Here is a 15,175-nt window from a genome sequence, read left to right on the forward strand (position 1 = left end):
TTCCTCTCACGTAGTTTGGACATGTTATCAAGAGGAACCAGTCCCTGAAATACGACATCATGCTTAATAAAATAGAGGGGTATCATAAAATAAGAAGACCCTCAACTAGATGGATTGATATAGTGGCTACACCAATGACTCAAACATAACAATGGTTGTAAGGATTGTGCAGGACTGGGCAATGCTGCATTCTGTAGCACATAGGGTTGCTAGGAATCAGAACTGACGAGGCAGCACCTAACAACAACTCTCTAATGGACAGTTCTTGAAACATATTAAGGCAATGGTAGAGTACTAAAATGTCTTTCTAGTCTATGCTGGGAAATGTATGCTGTAGCAATAAATGCAATCCTGGAATTGTACAGTCACATTCTATAAATCTTAGAAAAGATTTCTAAAGATGAGATACAAAAAGAATATACCAAAAGAAAAGCTGAAAACATTGCCAACAAAATGCAAACAGCAGAATATTTCTGATGATTATATGAAATAACACGAAGGGGCTTCAAAAAGTTTGTGGAAGAATGGAACTGAAAGGCAATGGAGTTTGTCCGTGAATTTTGGAAGCCACCTCGTATAATGCATTTTTTCATCGGAGAAATAAAAATTCAGAAGTAAATTTAAAGACATGCACAGATCTCTATCAATCATTAATAAGAGAAGGTTTTGAAATATTTGAAACCACAACAAATCAAATACTGCCAAATACTGATTATCAAGCATTTTACCTTCACAGGAGCCTTGTAACAATGATCCAAAAACATCACTAAGTGCTTAATTTCACATAACGTACTACACCATCATTGATACAACCTTTCTTGAAAAGAAAGACAAAAGTGTATGAAGTTCTTCAAATAGATTTTCTTTCTTAAGCAGTGTAGATGATGAAGAGTTCAGGAAGGCATCAAGGAGTTAGTGCAAGCTTATTCTGATGACTGATACACAAATCTTTATGGAGAAATGTGACAATTTCTTTCTTAAATGAGAACTAAGTTTACACATTCAGGAAAGACAAACTTTACTCATGTAGGTATATATGGGATTCCTGGTATGGCGCTATATGTAGAATAAGCACTGGACTACTAACCATAAATTTGACAGTTCAAATCACCAGTGGATCCTCAGAAACACTCTACAGGGTCACAATGAATTGGAATCGACTCAATGGTACTTAAAAACAACAACAATAGGCATCTAGAACTCCATAATAGAAGATAAACTACAATGTGTAGTTCCCAATGTTGAAATTGATTTCCACATATTCCTAACCTAAACTATCGAAAACTGCATCACAGCATGATCATTTTCATCCCTTGTTGTTGTTGTTATGTGCCGTGGAGTCAGTTCCGACTCATAGTGACTCTGTACAGGGTTTCCGAGGCTGTAAATCTTTACAGGAGCAGAAAGCCTCATCTTTCTCCCGCGGAACCGCTGGTAGTTTCGAACTGCTGACCTTAAGGTTCACGGCCCGATTCGTAACCTCTACGCTACCAAAGCTCCTATTTCAACCCTAGTGAGACTAAAAAACCTTCAGTGTACAATGATTTCAGAAAGATTCAATTCATTATTCTTATTATGTATTTTTCAGCAACTTAATTGTAATGAAATCATTGAAGAATTTGTAAGAGCAAATAGAAATGTTTTTAATATAATGTGTTGTACATGAAAAATCTATCTATAAACAAAATATAGAAATGTGTTATCTGATCATCAAAGTTCCTTTGATGGAAGCGGAGAGCTAAGCCTCACAATATTCAGAGGGCTTCTGTGGACCCGGTTGGGGACCTGGTTGGCAAGCAGTGCCAGGAGACCAGAGGACTCCTGGGCCCAGAGTCAGTGACATGGCCACGGAGGACTCAAGTAGAGAATGGAGCTGCCGGCTGATGGGAAGAGAGGGCATGTGTACAAGAACACCCACATTTGCTGATGATTCCCACGTGACCAGGACTAGATGACTGGATGATCAGAGCTCAACCAGGAGAAGAAAGAAGAGGGGAGGGAGGGGAAGAAGATTGAGCTGATCCAAGCTGATTAACTTGACCTATGCATACGTATGCAGGGACACAAAAGAGGCGATAAATCCTTACAGCAAGAAACATTCCCACCCCCTCCACACACAGAGTAGACAGAGAGGGGCAACTTGGACATTGGATACCCAAATGGGGAGGGAGGGACTACAAAGGCAAGAAGTAACTGGCTTACAAGCCTTCAAGAGGGAACCTAGAGCTAGGGGGTATGGAGGAAGGCAGAATCACCAGTGAGTACTATCCAATTTGTCCAGGTGGAGCTGATGAAATGAAATGCAGATGGGTAACATGTGATACTGTAGTGAATAATGGTTATCAAGATGGATTGTGAGTGTTGGAAATGCAAGGGTAGATGTTTTGTAGCAAGGAAGAGAGCGATTATTTCTCCAGTCTAGGAATGGGGGTCTCTGGGACCACCAACAGATAAGAGCCGAGAACGGGACCCCACCCAGAGAACCGGGGATGCCTGAGATGGAGACAGAGATGATGAGAAGGAGGGATGAAGCGGCTGGGGACTTTGAATCCAGAGAAGGAGAGGAACTGTGGCTCGAGGGGGGAGGGGGGAGTGTAGAGCATGGGCTTCTAGGATATGCCCTTTGGTGGAAAGACAAGGCATAGAGGGGAACCATGGCAATGTAATGATATACGATTGAATGAATATGGAACTGAGGTTCTCTCATGTAAACTATCATATAATTCACAATAAAACATTAAAAAAAAAGGTCCTTTGATGGCATATTTTCACTAGTTCATTTGTAACTATAATGTTTGTTATTAAACAAGATCAAAATGGAAGTATAAGCTGTCTAAAGCAACATTGGTTAAAGTCAATTTTTCATTGTGGGAGATCAGCAGAACTTTACATTAATGGTTGAACCAACTAAGTTTACTGACTTATTTTCTTTGGTATAGAATATGTGTAATAGTCGTTTTGTAGAAAATGTATCAAATAAAAATCTTAGTACCCCACATCCACTAAAAATTGTATCATCTAGTTCATCTCCTTCCACTAAAATGGCATGTCTCTTTTGCATTCAATCACTGACATATTTGCATTAAAAAGCAGATATGTGGTTGTCTTTCTTCATTCTTGGACTAGCTCTCAGAGTGGGGGCTAACTATTGGCTTGTCTACAAGGGCATGTAAATAAGGAAAGTTGTTTCAAGGAGAAGCAGCTTTTTTTATAGAAAAAAAAACAACATTTAAACATTTTTTATTAACTAGCTTTGTCTTCAATATCATCTGTTCATCTGTTTAAAAGAAAAACATTTAGCTACCATTGTTGTTGTTGTTGTTATGTGCCATGGAGTTGGTTCCGACCCATAGCGACTCTGTACAGGGCTTCGAGGCTGTAAATATTTACAGGAGCAGAAAGCCTCATCTTTCTCCCGCAGAACAGCTGGTAGTTTTGAACTGCTGACCATTAGAATAGCAGCCTGATTCGTAACCACTACGCTTCAGTGCTCCTTTTAGCTACCATTACTGAACATTTTAATCAAAGGCTCCACTGAAAGATCCTGATCAAAAGGGGAAAAATATATACCAGACTTTCAAATTCTTACAGGCTCTAGACCTTCTGGAGCCATAGAAGGTGATGAATCCCTGAAACTATTGCCTTGAGATTACCTTTTAAGTTTTAAAACCAAAAATATCCCCTGAAATATTCTTAAAACGAACAATTTAGCTTTGTTGTCTTGTTAAGTGCTGTCAAGTCAATTCCGACCCATAGTGACCCTGTATAGGGTTTCCAAGGAGCAGCTGGTGAGCTTGAATCGCTGACCTTGTAGTTCAAATGGCTTTGCAATCTGGCTCATTAACCCACAGAGCTTTAGCTAGTTTTAAAAAAAGGTCTGTCTTGAACATTATGTTCTATTAAGACCAATCTGCATAGGATTCAAGTGACAACAGCAATTCAAAAGATTAAGAACCTTAGGGGGTGCTGAGTAATTGAGGGAAGAACTCAGAAAAGAAGGCTAATAATGGTTGTATAACTTGAAAAATGTAATCAATGTTACCAAATTTACATGGCAGAAACTGTTGAATTGGTGTATGTTTTGTTGTATATATTCTCATTAGCACAATAATGCTTAAAGAAAAAAAACAACAACAAAAACTCCCACATTCAGGAATAGAATAGTAGACATTTCTAGCAAAAAGCAAGTCAAGTAATTTCAAATTTAATAATCAGGCCACAGCCAATGACGATAGAGAGCAAGACCCTAATCATTCCCCTTTAAAACGGTAAGATTCCTTCTGAAAATTTTTTTTTTTTTTACAAAACCTTAGAAAGCCGATGTGTTGCAACTTGAGCTAGTTTTGTACTTTTGCAGTCCAACCTTCTAATATGAGTATACAGAATTTTTTGTATCTCTTTGGGATTGGTGGCTATGAGCCATTCTTTAAGGCTTTTCAAACCACCTTTGAAAAGCTTAAAGAATGTAAGGAAAGCTCTCTCATAAGGAAATTACATTTTGAATAATCCATAGAGGCTGTACTCTACATAACACAAATTCACATCCGGCATTTGTCATCAATATATGGGGTCAAGACAGCTCGGTGACTCTGTAGATAAGCGCTGGACTGTGAACAAGGCCGGCAGTTCGAGCCCACCAAACGCTCTTCGGGATAAAGATGAGGCTTTCTGCTCCTGCATATATACAGCATAGGAAACCCTGTACAGGGTCGCTCTAAATCGGAATCGACTATGCAGCACTTAACAACAACAAGGGGTCAAAGCAGCCCTGGTGGCACAGTGGTCAAGCGCTCAGCTAATCAAAAGGTTAACGATTCAAACCCACCATCAGAGAAAGATGTGGCAGTTGGCTTTAGTTAAGATTACAAACCCACAATCACTGAGTTTATTCCGACTGATAGTGACCCTGTATAGGGTTTCTGAGGTGGTAAATCTTTATGGGAGCAGAAAACCGCTTCTTTCTCTCAAGATGCTGCTGTTGGGTTTGAAGTTCCCACCTTGCTGTTAGCATACCAGTCCTTATCCTACAGAACCACCAGAACTTGCCTTGGAAAAACTATGTCCTATAGGGTCCCTCCGAATTGACTCCAAAGCAACAGGTTGTTTTGTTTTTTTTTAAACAGGTTTTGTTTTGACATCGGGTTACTTTGAATGCAGGTCAATTCCATGGCTGCTAACCACAGGCAGCTAATTACAACAGGTCTCTGACAGAGACGCGGCCTCACTTCAGTCTTTTGATAGCAACGGTTCCCACATCCCCGCCAGCGGAACCCCTCCCTCCCCGTAGGGATACGCCCGCGCCGCGGAGCCTTCTGGAAGCCGTAGGCACCCCAACTCCTTCATGCCAGGACTACGACTCCCGGCAGGCTTAGTTTCTTTCTCCCTCCCTCTTGGCGCATGTTTTGCCGGGAGGGGGTAGGTAGCTGGCGGCTTGGTCCAATGGGTGCCGGCTCCCGAGAAGAAGGCGGAGGAGAGGAGGTGGACTCTGGGCCCCGTCCCCATTCATTGCCGCTGCCGGCCGGGTGGGGGGTCCTGTCTCCTTGGGAGTCATGGAGGCGCTGATTCCTGTCATTAACAAGCTCCAGGACGTCTTCAACACTGTGGGCGCCGACATCATCCAGCTGCCTCAGATCGTAGTGGTGGGAACGCAGGTGAGAGACGAGGCTGGCTTTGCCGAGGCCAGAGCCTGGGACGCGGGCCTGGTGCAGACCGTGGCAGCGTTCGCTCCCGGCTCAGCTTTTGAGGCCTTTGCCTGCAGTGTGCTGCTAGTGGTCCCGAGGCCCTTCAGGCCCTGCTGCAGCCGCCCGCTTAGCACCGAGAGCTCGGGGTTCGGCCGGGATACCAGGGGCGGAGCCGGCGCGGCGGGCCCCGCGAGCCTCGGGGGCGGGCCTCGGGAAGGACGGGTCGGAGGGCGGAACTGGAGTCCGTGGGGACCGGGCGCGGCTCTCTTTGCGGGCCGCTGCTTCCAAGGGCACCTGGGGGACGCGGGGTGCACGCGGGGTCGCCCTGGGCTCTCGGTGGGCTGGCTAGTTCCATCTTGGTTTCATAGTGTTGGGGTGCCATTTCCAACCCTACCGGCCTTGCCTTCCCCGAGGAACCCTGGTAGTGCAGCGGTTAAAGCGCTTGTGCGCGAACTGAAAGTTAGTGGTTCGAACCTCACAACTACTCTGTGGGAGACAGGTGTGGCAGTTTGTTTCCATAAAAACTGTTAAGTGCCATGGAGTCTGTTCTGACTCATAGCGACCCTTCAGAGGGTTTTCAATGAGCGGCTGGTGGGGTTTGAACCGCCAACCTTGTGGTTAGGAACCCAGTGTTTATTATATCCTATAGTGCCACTTACAGCCTTGGAAACGCTATGGGGCAGTTATGTTCTGACCTGTAGGGGTCACGACGAATCAGAATCGACTTGGCAGTGGGTTTTGGTTTAATTTGGTTTGTCTTGGCGGGCCTGTGAAAGTCCGTTTTGAAGCCGCTGGGTTGGGGCTGACTTTTCCTGCGGTGTAGCGCTCCAGGTTTGGAGAAGCTGAAGCAGTTTAAAAATAGTGCAATAAGCGTTATGTAGGAAGGATTATCCCTTTTTTTTTTTTTTTTTTTTGCGAAGGCTGTGTTTTTTATCTTCTACAGTTTTGTGATCGTGACCTAAATTGGGCATCTGTTTGCTGGCGTTTTCAAGTTGGGTTCCATAGATACACATAATTTTTTATATGCAGAAATGTTGAGGAAATAGATTGTTTATATCTAGACGGTGGAGACATTTACGTTTCATTTTCTTTCCTGCATTTCTGTGTTGAAGCGGAATCATAATACTTTTATATTGAGAAAGACGTTTTCGAGAATAGTGTATCTATTTTAAGTGCATTCATTTATTTTCTTTTGGAAGATCTCTGGTGGAACAGTGATTAAGTGCTCAGCTGCTAATCAGAATATTGGCGATTTGAACCCACCAGCCGGTCTGAGGGAGAAAGATGTGCCGGTTTGCGTCTCTAAAGTTTTATAGCCTTGGAAAGACTACGGGATAGTTTCACTCTGCCTTGTAGGCCCGCTATACTATGAGTTGGAATCCGCTGGACAGCAGATGGTTTCTTTTATTATTTTCAACAAGACGTATTGCTACATCTTGCTACAAAATTAAAGTGGAATATAAATATTATGAGAAGGAACTTTTAATGGGTTCAAAATACTGTATAGCGTTTAGCTAAACAACTGGGAACTACATATATCCGGTACTTTAAAATAAGTAGCTAAGGCAGTAGAATTTTTTTTTTCAGGAACAAGCATCCTTCATTTGCTTTAAAATTGCTATGGAACCTGCTCAGTCCTAGCTGCATAGTCCCCAGTAATATTTGTAGCACTTTATATTTGTAGTGGAGCCCTGGCGTGTCACTGTAGGATAAACACTCCACTACACGGTTGATTTGAATTGCAAGGTCGGCAGTTCAAACTCACCAGCTGCTTCTCAGAAACACTAATATGAGTCGAAACTAATTCAATGCCACTTAACAACAATAATATTTATAATATTTATAGTGCTATTTGGAGACTCAGAATTATCAAGCATAATCTATTAAAAGCAGTACTTATTTTAAGTATATTTTGTTGATTACCATGTTCTTGTTCCCTAGAATATAGTCTGGGCCGTGTAGTTGTTGTTGTTGAGTGCTGTTGAGTCGATACTGGCCCATAGTGATCCTGTATAGGGTTTCCAAGGAGTAGCTGGTGAGCTTGAACCACCGACCTTGCAGTTCAAATGGCTTTGTAGTCTGGTGTATCCACAGGCCACATGGTGCTCCATAAATATTCTGAATGAATGGATATTGGACGATGTAACAAGATAGTATTTTAAGACACTGGGACTTTTGTCATAAAAAATTAATGTGTTTTTGTGAATAGAAGAGATAATATAAATTAAATCTTTAGTAGTAATTTGAGAGTGTTTACTGGCTGTACATGGCTCTTTCAAAAACTTTCCATGTTTGTTGAAGAGATTCTCAGCTTTTTATCTTGAAACAGTAAAAGAATCATAGCTATGTCAACATAAGTAGTTTAAAATAAGGATTTACTTACACAAACTAGAGTTTATTTCAGTAAACCTGTTAGCAAAATTAGGGGTGGAGGACTAGGTAGAAAGTCCCTAATTAGTGCAAATGTTTCAGGGACATCTAGGGGCACCTTGGAAGAAAGGCCTAGTGATTTACCTCTGAAAAATCAGCCATTGAAAACTCTCAGAACACATGTGGGTTTGCCTTGAGTTGGAATTGACTTGATGGCAACAGATTTTTTTTTTTTTTAAACTTTTTATTGTGAATTGAGTGAAGGTTTACAGATCATCAGTTTTACAGTCAATAAATCATATACTTTGCTTCATTATAATAATTGCAATCCCCTCCCTGTACCAACAGTTTACGGTATTGTCCTGTATTCACTTTAATTCACTCTTGCATTCTTTTCTGTGTCTCCTGCTGCCTGCGCTTTCCTCTGCTAACCTCACTCTTGTTGTATAGTGACGGCTCTGTCAACCATGTTAACATGTTTCTATCCTCTAGCCTGTGAACAATCTCTGCCTCCTCCCCATACACCATAACCATCATAGATTGTTTCTTTTATCAAGAAAACTTTTTCTTAATTTTATAACATTGACCTCATACAATACTTGCCCTTTCGTGATTGACTAATGTCACTCAGCATAATGTCTTTCAGGTTCATCTTTGTTGTAAGGTGTTTTGCAGATTTTGTTATTCTTCAGTGTAGTCCATTGTGTTTATGAACCAAAGATTTTTTAACCATTCTTGCTGTTGATGGGCATCCAGGCTGTCCCCATCTTTTTGATATCTCTAGTGGGTAGCATATTGAAGGATTCTCTTTTCTTATCCATTCTGCTCTCTCTTTTGACTGGTGCATTTAATCCATTTACATTCAGTGTAATTATCAATAGATATGAATTGATTGCTCTTATTTTGCTATATGGTTTTTGTGTGTTTGTGTGTGGTGCTGCTAATTTCTTTGTTCCACATAATATTCTGTGCTGAGTTCATTTTGTTTGTGGCTTTTCTTTTCTATTGTGTTAATGTTTACTCAGTCTTTCTGATAGTCCTCTTTTTTTATTTTGATATTAAATTTCTTTGAGGTTACTTTGAAATTAATTTTTTTCCATGTTTGAAACAGTCTGTTTTATATTGAATTGTACTTAACTTCCTTGCCATTTGAAAGTTCTGTATTTCCACTATTCCCTCTCGTTGCTTTTTAGTGATGGCATCTGATTTTTAGGGTAGAAAAGTAAAGCCCTACCATTCTGAAAGCTATTAACAGGTGCTAGCAAAAACTGTACTTGTGACAGTATGTGCATGTTGGTGCTTGAAATTACTCAGAAAGTATCTGCTTTTAAACTTGATTTTGGTAGTGATATGCCATGGAGTCGGTTCCAAGTCATAGCGACCCTATCCAGGGTTTCCAAGGCTGTAAATATTTACGGAAGTAGAAAGCCTGATCTTTCTCCCACGGTTTCAAACTGATGATCTTAAGGTTTGCAGCCCAATTTGTTACCACTATACTACCAGACCTCCTAGACTTGATTTAATAGTGGGTAATTACATGCATTGAGACGCAATCCATACTGAAGGCTTTGCTCTTTGATCTTCAATGTGTCTCAATGTAAAGAAAATGAAAATCCTCACCACTGGACCAATAAACAACAATTTTATCAACGGAGAAAAAATTGAAGTTGTCAAGGACTTCATTCTTCTTGGATCAACTATCAAGACTCATGGAAGCAGCAGTCAAGAAATCAAACGACTTATTGCATTAGACAAATCTGCACAAGACCTTTTTAAAGCATTGAAGAGCAAAGATGTCAGCTTGAAGACTAAGGGTGCGCCTGACCCAAGCCATTGTATTTTAAATAACCTCATATGCTTGCAAAAGCTGGACAGTGAATAAGGAAGACCATAGAAGAATTGATGCTTTTGAGTTATGGTGTTGGAGGAGAATATTGAAAATGCCATGGGCTGTCAAAAGAACCAACAGATCTGTCTTGGAAGAAGTGCAGCCAGAGTGTTCCTTGGAGGCCAGGATGGCCAAACTTGGTGTCTTATACTTTGGACATGTTGTCAGGAGGGACCAGTCACTGGAGAAGGATATCATGCTTGGTAAGGTGGAGGGTCAGAGAAAAAGAGGAAGATCCCACCCCCATCCCCCAGCGAGAGGGATTGGCAAAGTGGCAGCATCAATGGGCTCAAACATGGCAATGATAGTGAGGTTGGCCCAGGATCGGGCAGTGTTTCATTCTGCTGTGCATCAGGTCACTATGAGTTGGTACCAACTTGATGGTACCTAACAACAACAACAGCAATTACATGCAGGAGTCGTGGTGTGACGCTGTGGGATAATACACTGGACTGCAAGATTGGTTTGAACTGCAAATTCGGTGGTTCAGATTCTCCAGCTGCGCTGCGGTAACCTTATATGTGTTGCTATGAGTCTGAATGAATTTGATGGCAATTAACAACAATTACATCCAAGTCCTTATTAGCTGAAATTTATTTCCTTATTCTTCAGCTACAGGAGAAATAAATAAGAATAGAAGCAATGCCCTTTTTCCCTCTCAAATTTTCTCATAATATGTTTTAAAAAATCTCATCTACTTGAGTGTTAGCACACCACGCCTTTGTCATATACACTGCTCACTTACTGACTGGCTGATCATCTGACATTTCACATTGACGAAAATAGTAAACAGTTCTACTTAAATCACCTTAAAGCCAAGTAAAGACTTGTGCGGTTGAGAGAGAGTACCTTTCCCCTGAATCTCAAGTCTTTGATTCCTCCTGTCCCACCAGTCTCTGTAGTCTTGGATGTGAATAAACTTAAAAGAGAAGGCTGTATGTATGTGCTGTGAGTGGAGGGGGCGGGGATCCTCAGGCCATTAACCTGCATGCATGCTCTTCACTGCATCCTAGTATGTCCCTTAGGCTACAATTGCCCCACCGTCCAAGTAGAGCAGCTTTGGTCCTGAAGTCTGTAAAATGATGGCAGAGTGGTGCAGACATCTGGTGAACCCTTCACAGCAGACTCCGAGATCCATTGTTTATAAGCTTGGGGCCTTAGAGCTAACGGGTAGATTTAGGAGGTGGGTGGGTGTTTCATGGACAGCAAGAATTTTTTTGTGGTTAAGGTAGGAGGGGGTCCCATTTTGATTGTGAATTCTGACCCACCTGTTTGTATTTGAAAGGACACATGCCTACTTGCCCGGTGGAAGTACACAAGTCACGGGGTGCAGAGACCAGTAAGTTGCTGATGGTATTGCAAGGGGAGGGAACAGCCCCAGGAGGCTGATACCTAAGGATTCCTGGAGCCTGAGGAGTATTGGGTCACTAAGTTTTGTATTTTGCAAATTGGGTCACTGAAGTTTTACAAGATTTTTGCATAAAGACCTAGTCTTTGGAACCTAACCAACCATGTTGATAAGTGAGAAATGGATGTATGCTATTTTTAGTCTTTAATGTTGTGTAACATTCATATATACAAGACATTCCTCACATTTCTATTAATGGAATGATGTATAATGAGGGAGTTCTAGATACAAGTGGTCGATGTTCAGTTCTGAGTAGTAAACTACTCATTGACAGGCATCATGTCTTTATAACACAGGTGGTGTTGTTGTTATGTGCCGTGGAGTCGGTTCCGACTCATAGCGACCCTGTACAGGGTTTCCAAGGCTGTAAATCTTTACGGGAGCAGAAAGCCTTGTCTTTCTCCTGCGGAACAGCTGGTAGTTTCCAACTGCTGACCCTGAGGTTTGCAGTCGGATTCGCTACCAGAGCTCCTTAACACAGGTGTAGTCTCTTCCTTTTCATACATTGTTGCTGTTAAGTGCTATGGAGCAGGTTCCTACCCTGTACAGCATTTCTGAGGTTTTAGATCTTTGTGGAATCATAAAGCCTCATCTTCCTACTGTGAAGTGACTGGTGGACTTGAACTAGTGACCTTGTGGTTTGCAGTCCAGTGTTCACTGTATTGAGCCACTGACCCTCCCTCCTTATACATTCTTGTTAAGTGCCTTCGAGTCGGTTCTGACTCAAAGCACCCCGTATAGGATATCAGATGAGTGGCTGGTAAGGTTTGAAGTGCTGACCTTGTGGTTCAGACCAACCCTGTGGTCCAGTGTATTATCCTGCAGTGCCATACCAGACTTTATTTTAATATGACTTCAGGTCCTAACTTGTTGAACTTTTTAGAACAATGATTTTCAAGACTGACTGTGTATAACAGTTTCTTTAAAAATAAGTTTCTTAAAGGGGAAAAAAGTTTCCTGAACCCCCATTCCAAGAAATTTTGATTTTATGAATCTCATATGTGCCTGGCATCACAGGAGATTCTGATACAGATGGATGGCTCACAGATCCTAATTTGAAAATATGTTAGTGGATCTTTGACTTTTAAAATTCACAATACTGGGGAAACAGAAATAGCTCAAGAAAGTGGATTCTAAGGTCCTACCACTTTCCAGTACCATGTTGAACTTGATGACATTCTTAGTTCCAAAATATCAACTCTCAAGTAACCTTTGTTGGCCCTTAAATGTTTTAGATTTTAATTTACATTTCCCAAATATTTTTTGAGAGCTAGAGAGCTGAAGGAGTTGAGGAGAGGGAATCATGTTTAAAGCTATTGATCACACTTTTTAAATAAGTAGTTTTCCTTTCTGTGGCAGCTTTCCCTTTTCTCTAGCTGAGTGGAAAGAACAGAATGGGGAGAGAGAAGGTTGATACTTTTAGGATCATGGTGTACTTTGCAGGTGGAAGAGATAAGACTTAACATTTTTTGTGACCCAGCTTGAGAAGTTTAATCACAATTTCTTAAATTGAGAATTGGAAGGAGGAACCTTCCAGGAATGTAACCCAAACCAGCAGCACCTAGTACAGAAATTCCAACACATGTGTCATTAACTTGAGTCTCTATCTGTACTATCCATTTTGCCTTTCATGTCAGTGATTTCAGCTCACACAAGGAAGTAATTTAGACACATGTATAAAGAAAATTAGGAGACCTGGTGTGATGCTGTAGGATAAGTGCAGGACTGCAAGGTCAGTTTGAACCACAAGGTCAGCAGTTCAAACTCACCAGTCACTCTTTGGAAACTCTGTACTGGGTCGCTTTGAGTTGGGATTCACTCACTGACACTTAACAACAACAACAAATAAAGAAAAGCATCTTGACTTTTAAGTGATAAACTTGCATATCAATTATTAAATTTTTAGCACTTAAAATTGAGATATATTCATATAACATAAAATTCACCATTTTTTAAAGTAAACCAGTGATTTAAAAACAAAATGTTTTATTGTGAATTATGTGATAGTTTACATGGGAGAACATTAGCGTTACATTCATCCTGTCGTATATCATTTCATTGCCATGGTTGCAATCCCCTCCATACATCCTCAGCCAGCCAGAGGGTATACACTGCAAGCCTGCTCCCTGGTCGACAGCACACAGCTCCTCTCCCTCTCTGGGTCTAGAGTCCCCTGCCGCTCCGGCTCTCCAACTCTGGTGTTACTGTTTCTCTGGGTAGAGTCCCACACTCCGCTGTTCTCCCTTAATTGTCCCAGGGACCTCCGCTCCTGGACTGCAAAGTCAACCACTCCCCTTCTTTTGCTGTAAAACGTCTACCTTTACATTTCTAATCCTCACAGTCAGTCCTGATAGCAACTATTCACTACTGTGCCACAAGAGACCTATCGCCATCTCCTTTTATCAGCCCCGCCCAGACAGATAGGCTACTAGTCAGTGGAGGTTCTACCTTCTTCCACACCCTCTGGATCTAGACTCCCTCTTGAAAACTTGTAAGCCAGTTGCTTCTTGCCTTTGTAGCCCGCCCCCTCCCCCCCCATTTTGGGTAGCCAATCTCCAAGTTGCCCATCCCTGTCTATTCTGTGTATGGAGGGGGTGGGAATGATCCTCGCTATAAGGATTTGTTCCCTCTTTTGAGCGACTGCATCCATAGGTGTAGGTCATGCTCATCAAATTGTATCAGATTACTCTTTTTTTTCCTCTTCTTCTGGTTGAGCTCTGATCATCCAGTCATTGAAGCCAGGTCAAGTGGGTTTTATCTGCAAGTGTGGGTGTTCTTATGCTTATACCCTCTCATCAGCTGGACGCTTCACCCTCCACTCTAGTCCTCTGAGGCTATGTCACTGTCTCTGGGTCCAAGAGTCCCCAGGTCTTGCCATACTTCTGGGCAACCAGGTTTCCACCCGGGTTCACTGGAGTCTATTGAATGTGGAGGGCTTTACTCGCATCTTCATTGCTGATTTTTCTTCACTTCCCCTTATCGGTGACCAGCGTGGTCACTAGTCAGAGCAAGTGTCTGCTCGTGTATTCCCATTGAGTCTCATTGAGTCTGAGTCTTGGAAGGGGGTTTGCCCTGAGGAGACCCGACCACTTGCCTTGATGTCTCCTGGGCAAGCAATTTGCTTGTTCTTGTAGTGATCAGTCGGACTGTGGTTATTGTTTTGTATTTTTCCTGTTGGTCTTTCTTTATAGAAGTATCTTCTGTTCTTCTTGCCACTCCAGGCTGGTCTGCTTGTCCTTTCCAGTGGAAATTTCTCACCTCAGAAGATTCTGGATGGGGTTCAGGATTCCACCTATGGTCCTATGTAATGCAGAGGCTCCGCAGGAAGCCTCCTTCACTGGGCACGTTGTAGCCCCATTTTTGGTAATCCGTCAGTTATAGGCAGGAGACAGACTTAACAAGCTTTCTATGGTGATATTTCTGGCTATTCCTTTCTCTCCCCCTCCAGTGTGTGTTTTATACTGGTGTACCAGGGAAACCAAGATTCAAAAGACAGCCAAGCATCTTAACATTATTTCCCCGCCTGTTGCCCATTCCAACTATGTCTCAATCCCTGTATCCCAGAGCCTTGTTGTTCCAAGGTTGTGCATACATCATTATTTACCTTTGTCCCACTTAGCCCATTCAATCCTGCCTAATTGTTTTCCCATCCGCTTTGTTCTTCCATTCCCTTCCCCCTTCCCATGTATTGCCTCCCTCCCTAGCACCCAAACTATCCTGTGTCTATTCCCTACCCTGTGTTCCACCTTCCCTCCCTCCCCTCATCACACCTCCTACATCCCGGTAACCAGCAAAGACTCCCCCTCCCCCCACCCCCCTTTAGTATGG

The 15,175-nt window shown here is 42.2% G+C and overlaps 1 protein-coding gene across 8 annotated transcripts in view; it reads left to right on the forward strand.

The window, feature by feature from the left end:
- The first annotated feature begins 5,479 nt into the window (after positions 1-5,479).
- DNM1L (dynamin 1-like) overlaps positions 5,480-15,175 on the forward strand; it is a 74,999-nt gene continuing 65,303 nt past the window's right edge. For 3 of the 8 annotated variants that reach the window (XM_006874760.1, XM_006874758.1, XM_006874762.1), the window contains exon 1: positions 5,550-5,651. In XM_006874760.1, the coding sequence (XP_006874822.1) occupies positions 5,550-5,651 (102 nt within the window). Of the gene's footprint in view, positions 5,652-15,175 lie in introns of all 8 variants that reach the window. The other 5 variants (XM_006874757.1, XM_006874759.1, XM_006874764.1 and 2 more) reach the window with 5 other exon arrangements.

This window comes from Chrysochloris asiatica, unplaced genomic scaffold (assembly GCF_000296735.1).
Source record: "Chrysochloris asiatica unplaced genomic scaffold, ChrAsi1.0 scaffold00299, whole genome shotgun sequence".
NCBI lineage: Eukaryota > Metazoa > Chordata > Mammalia > Afrosoricida > Chrysochloridae > Chrysochloris > Chrysochloris asiatica.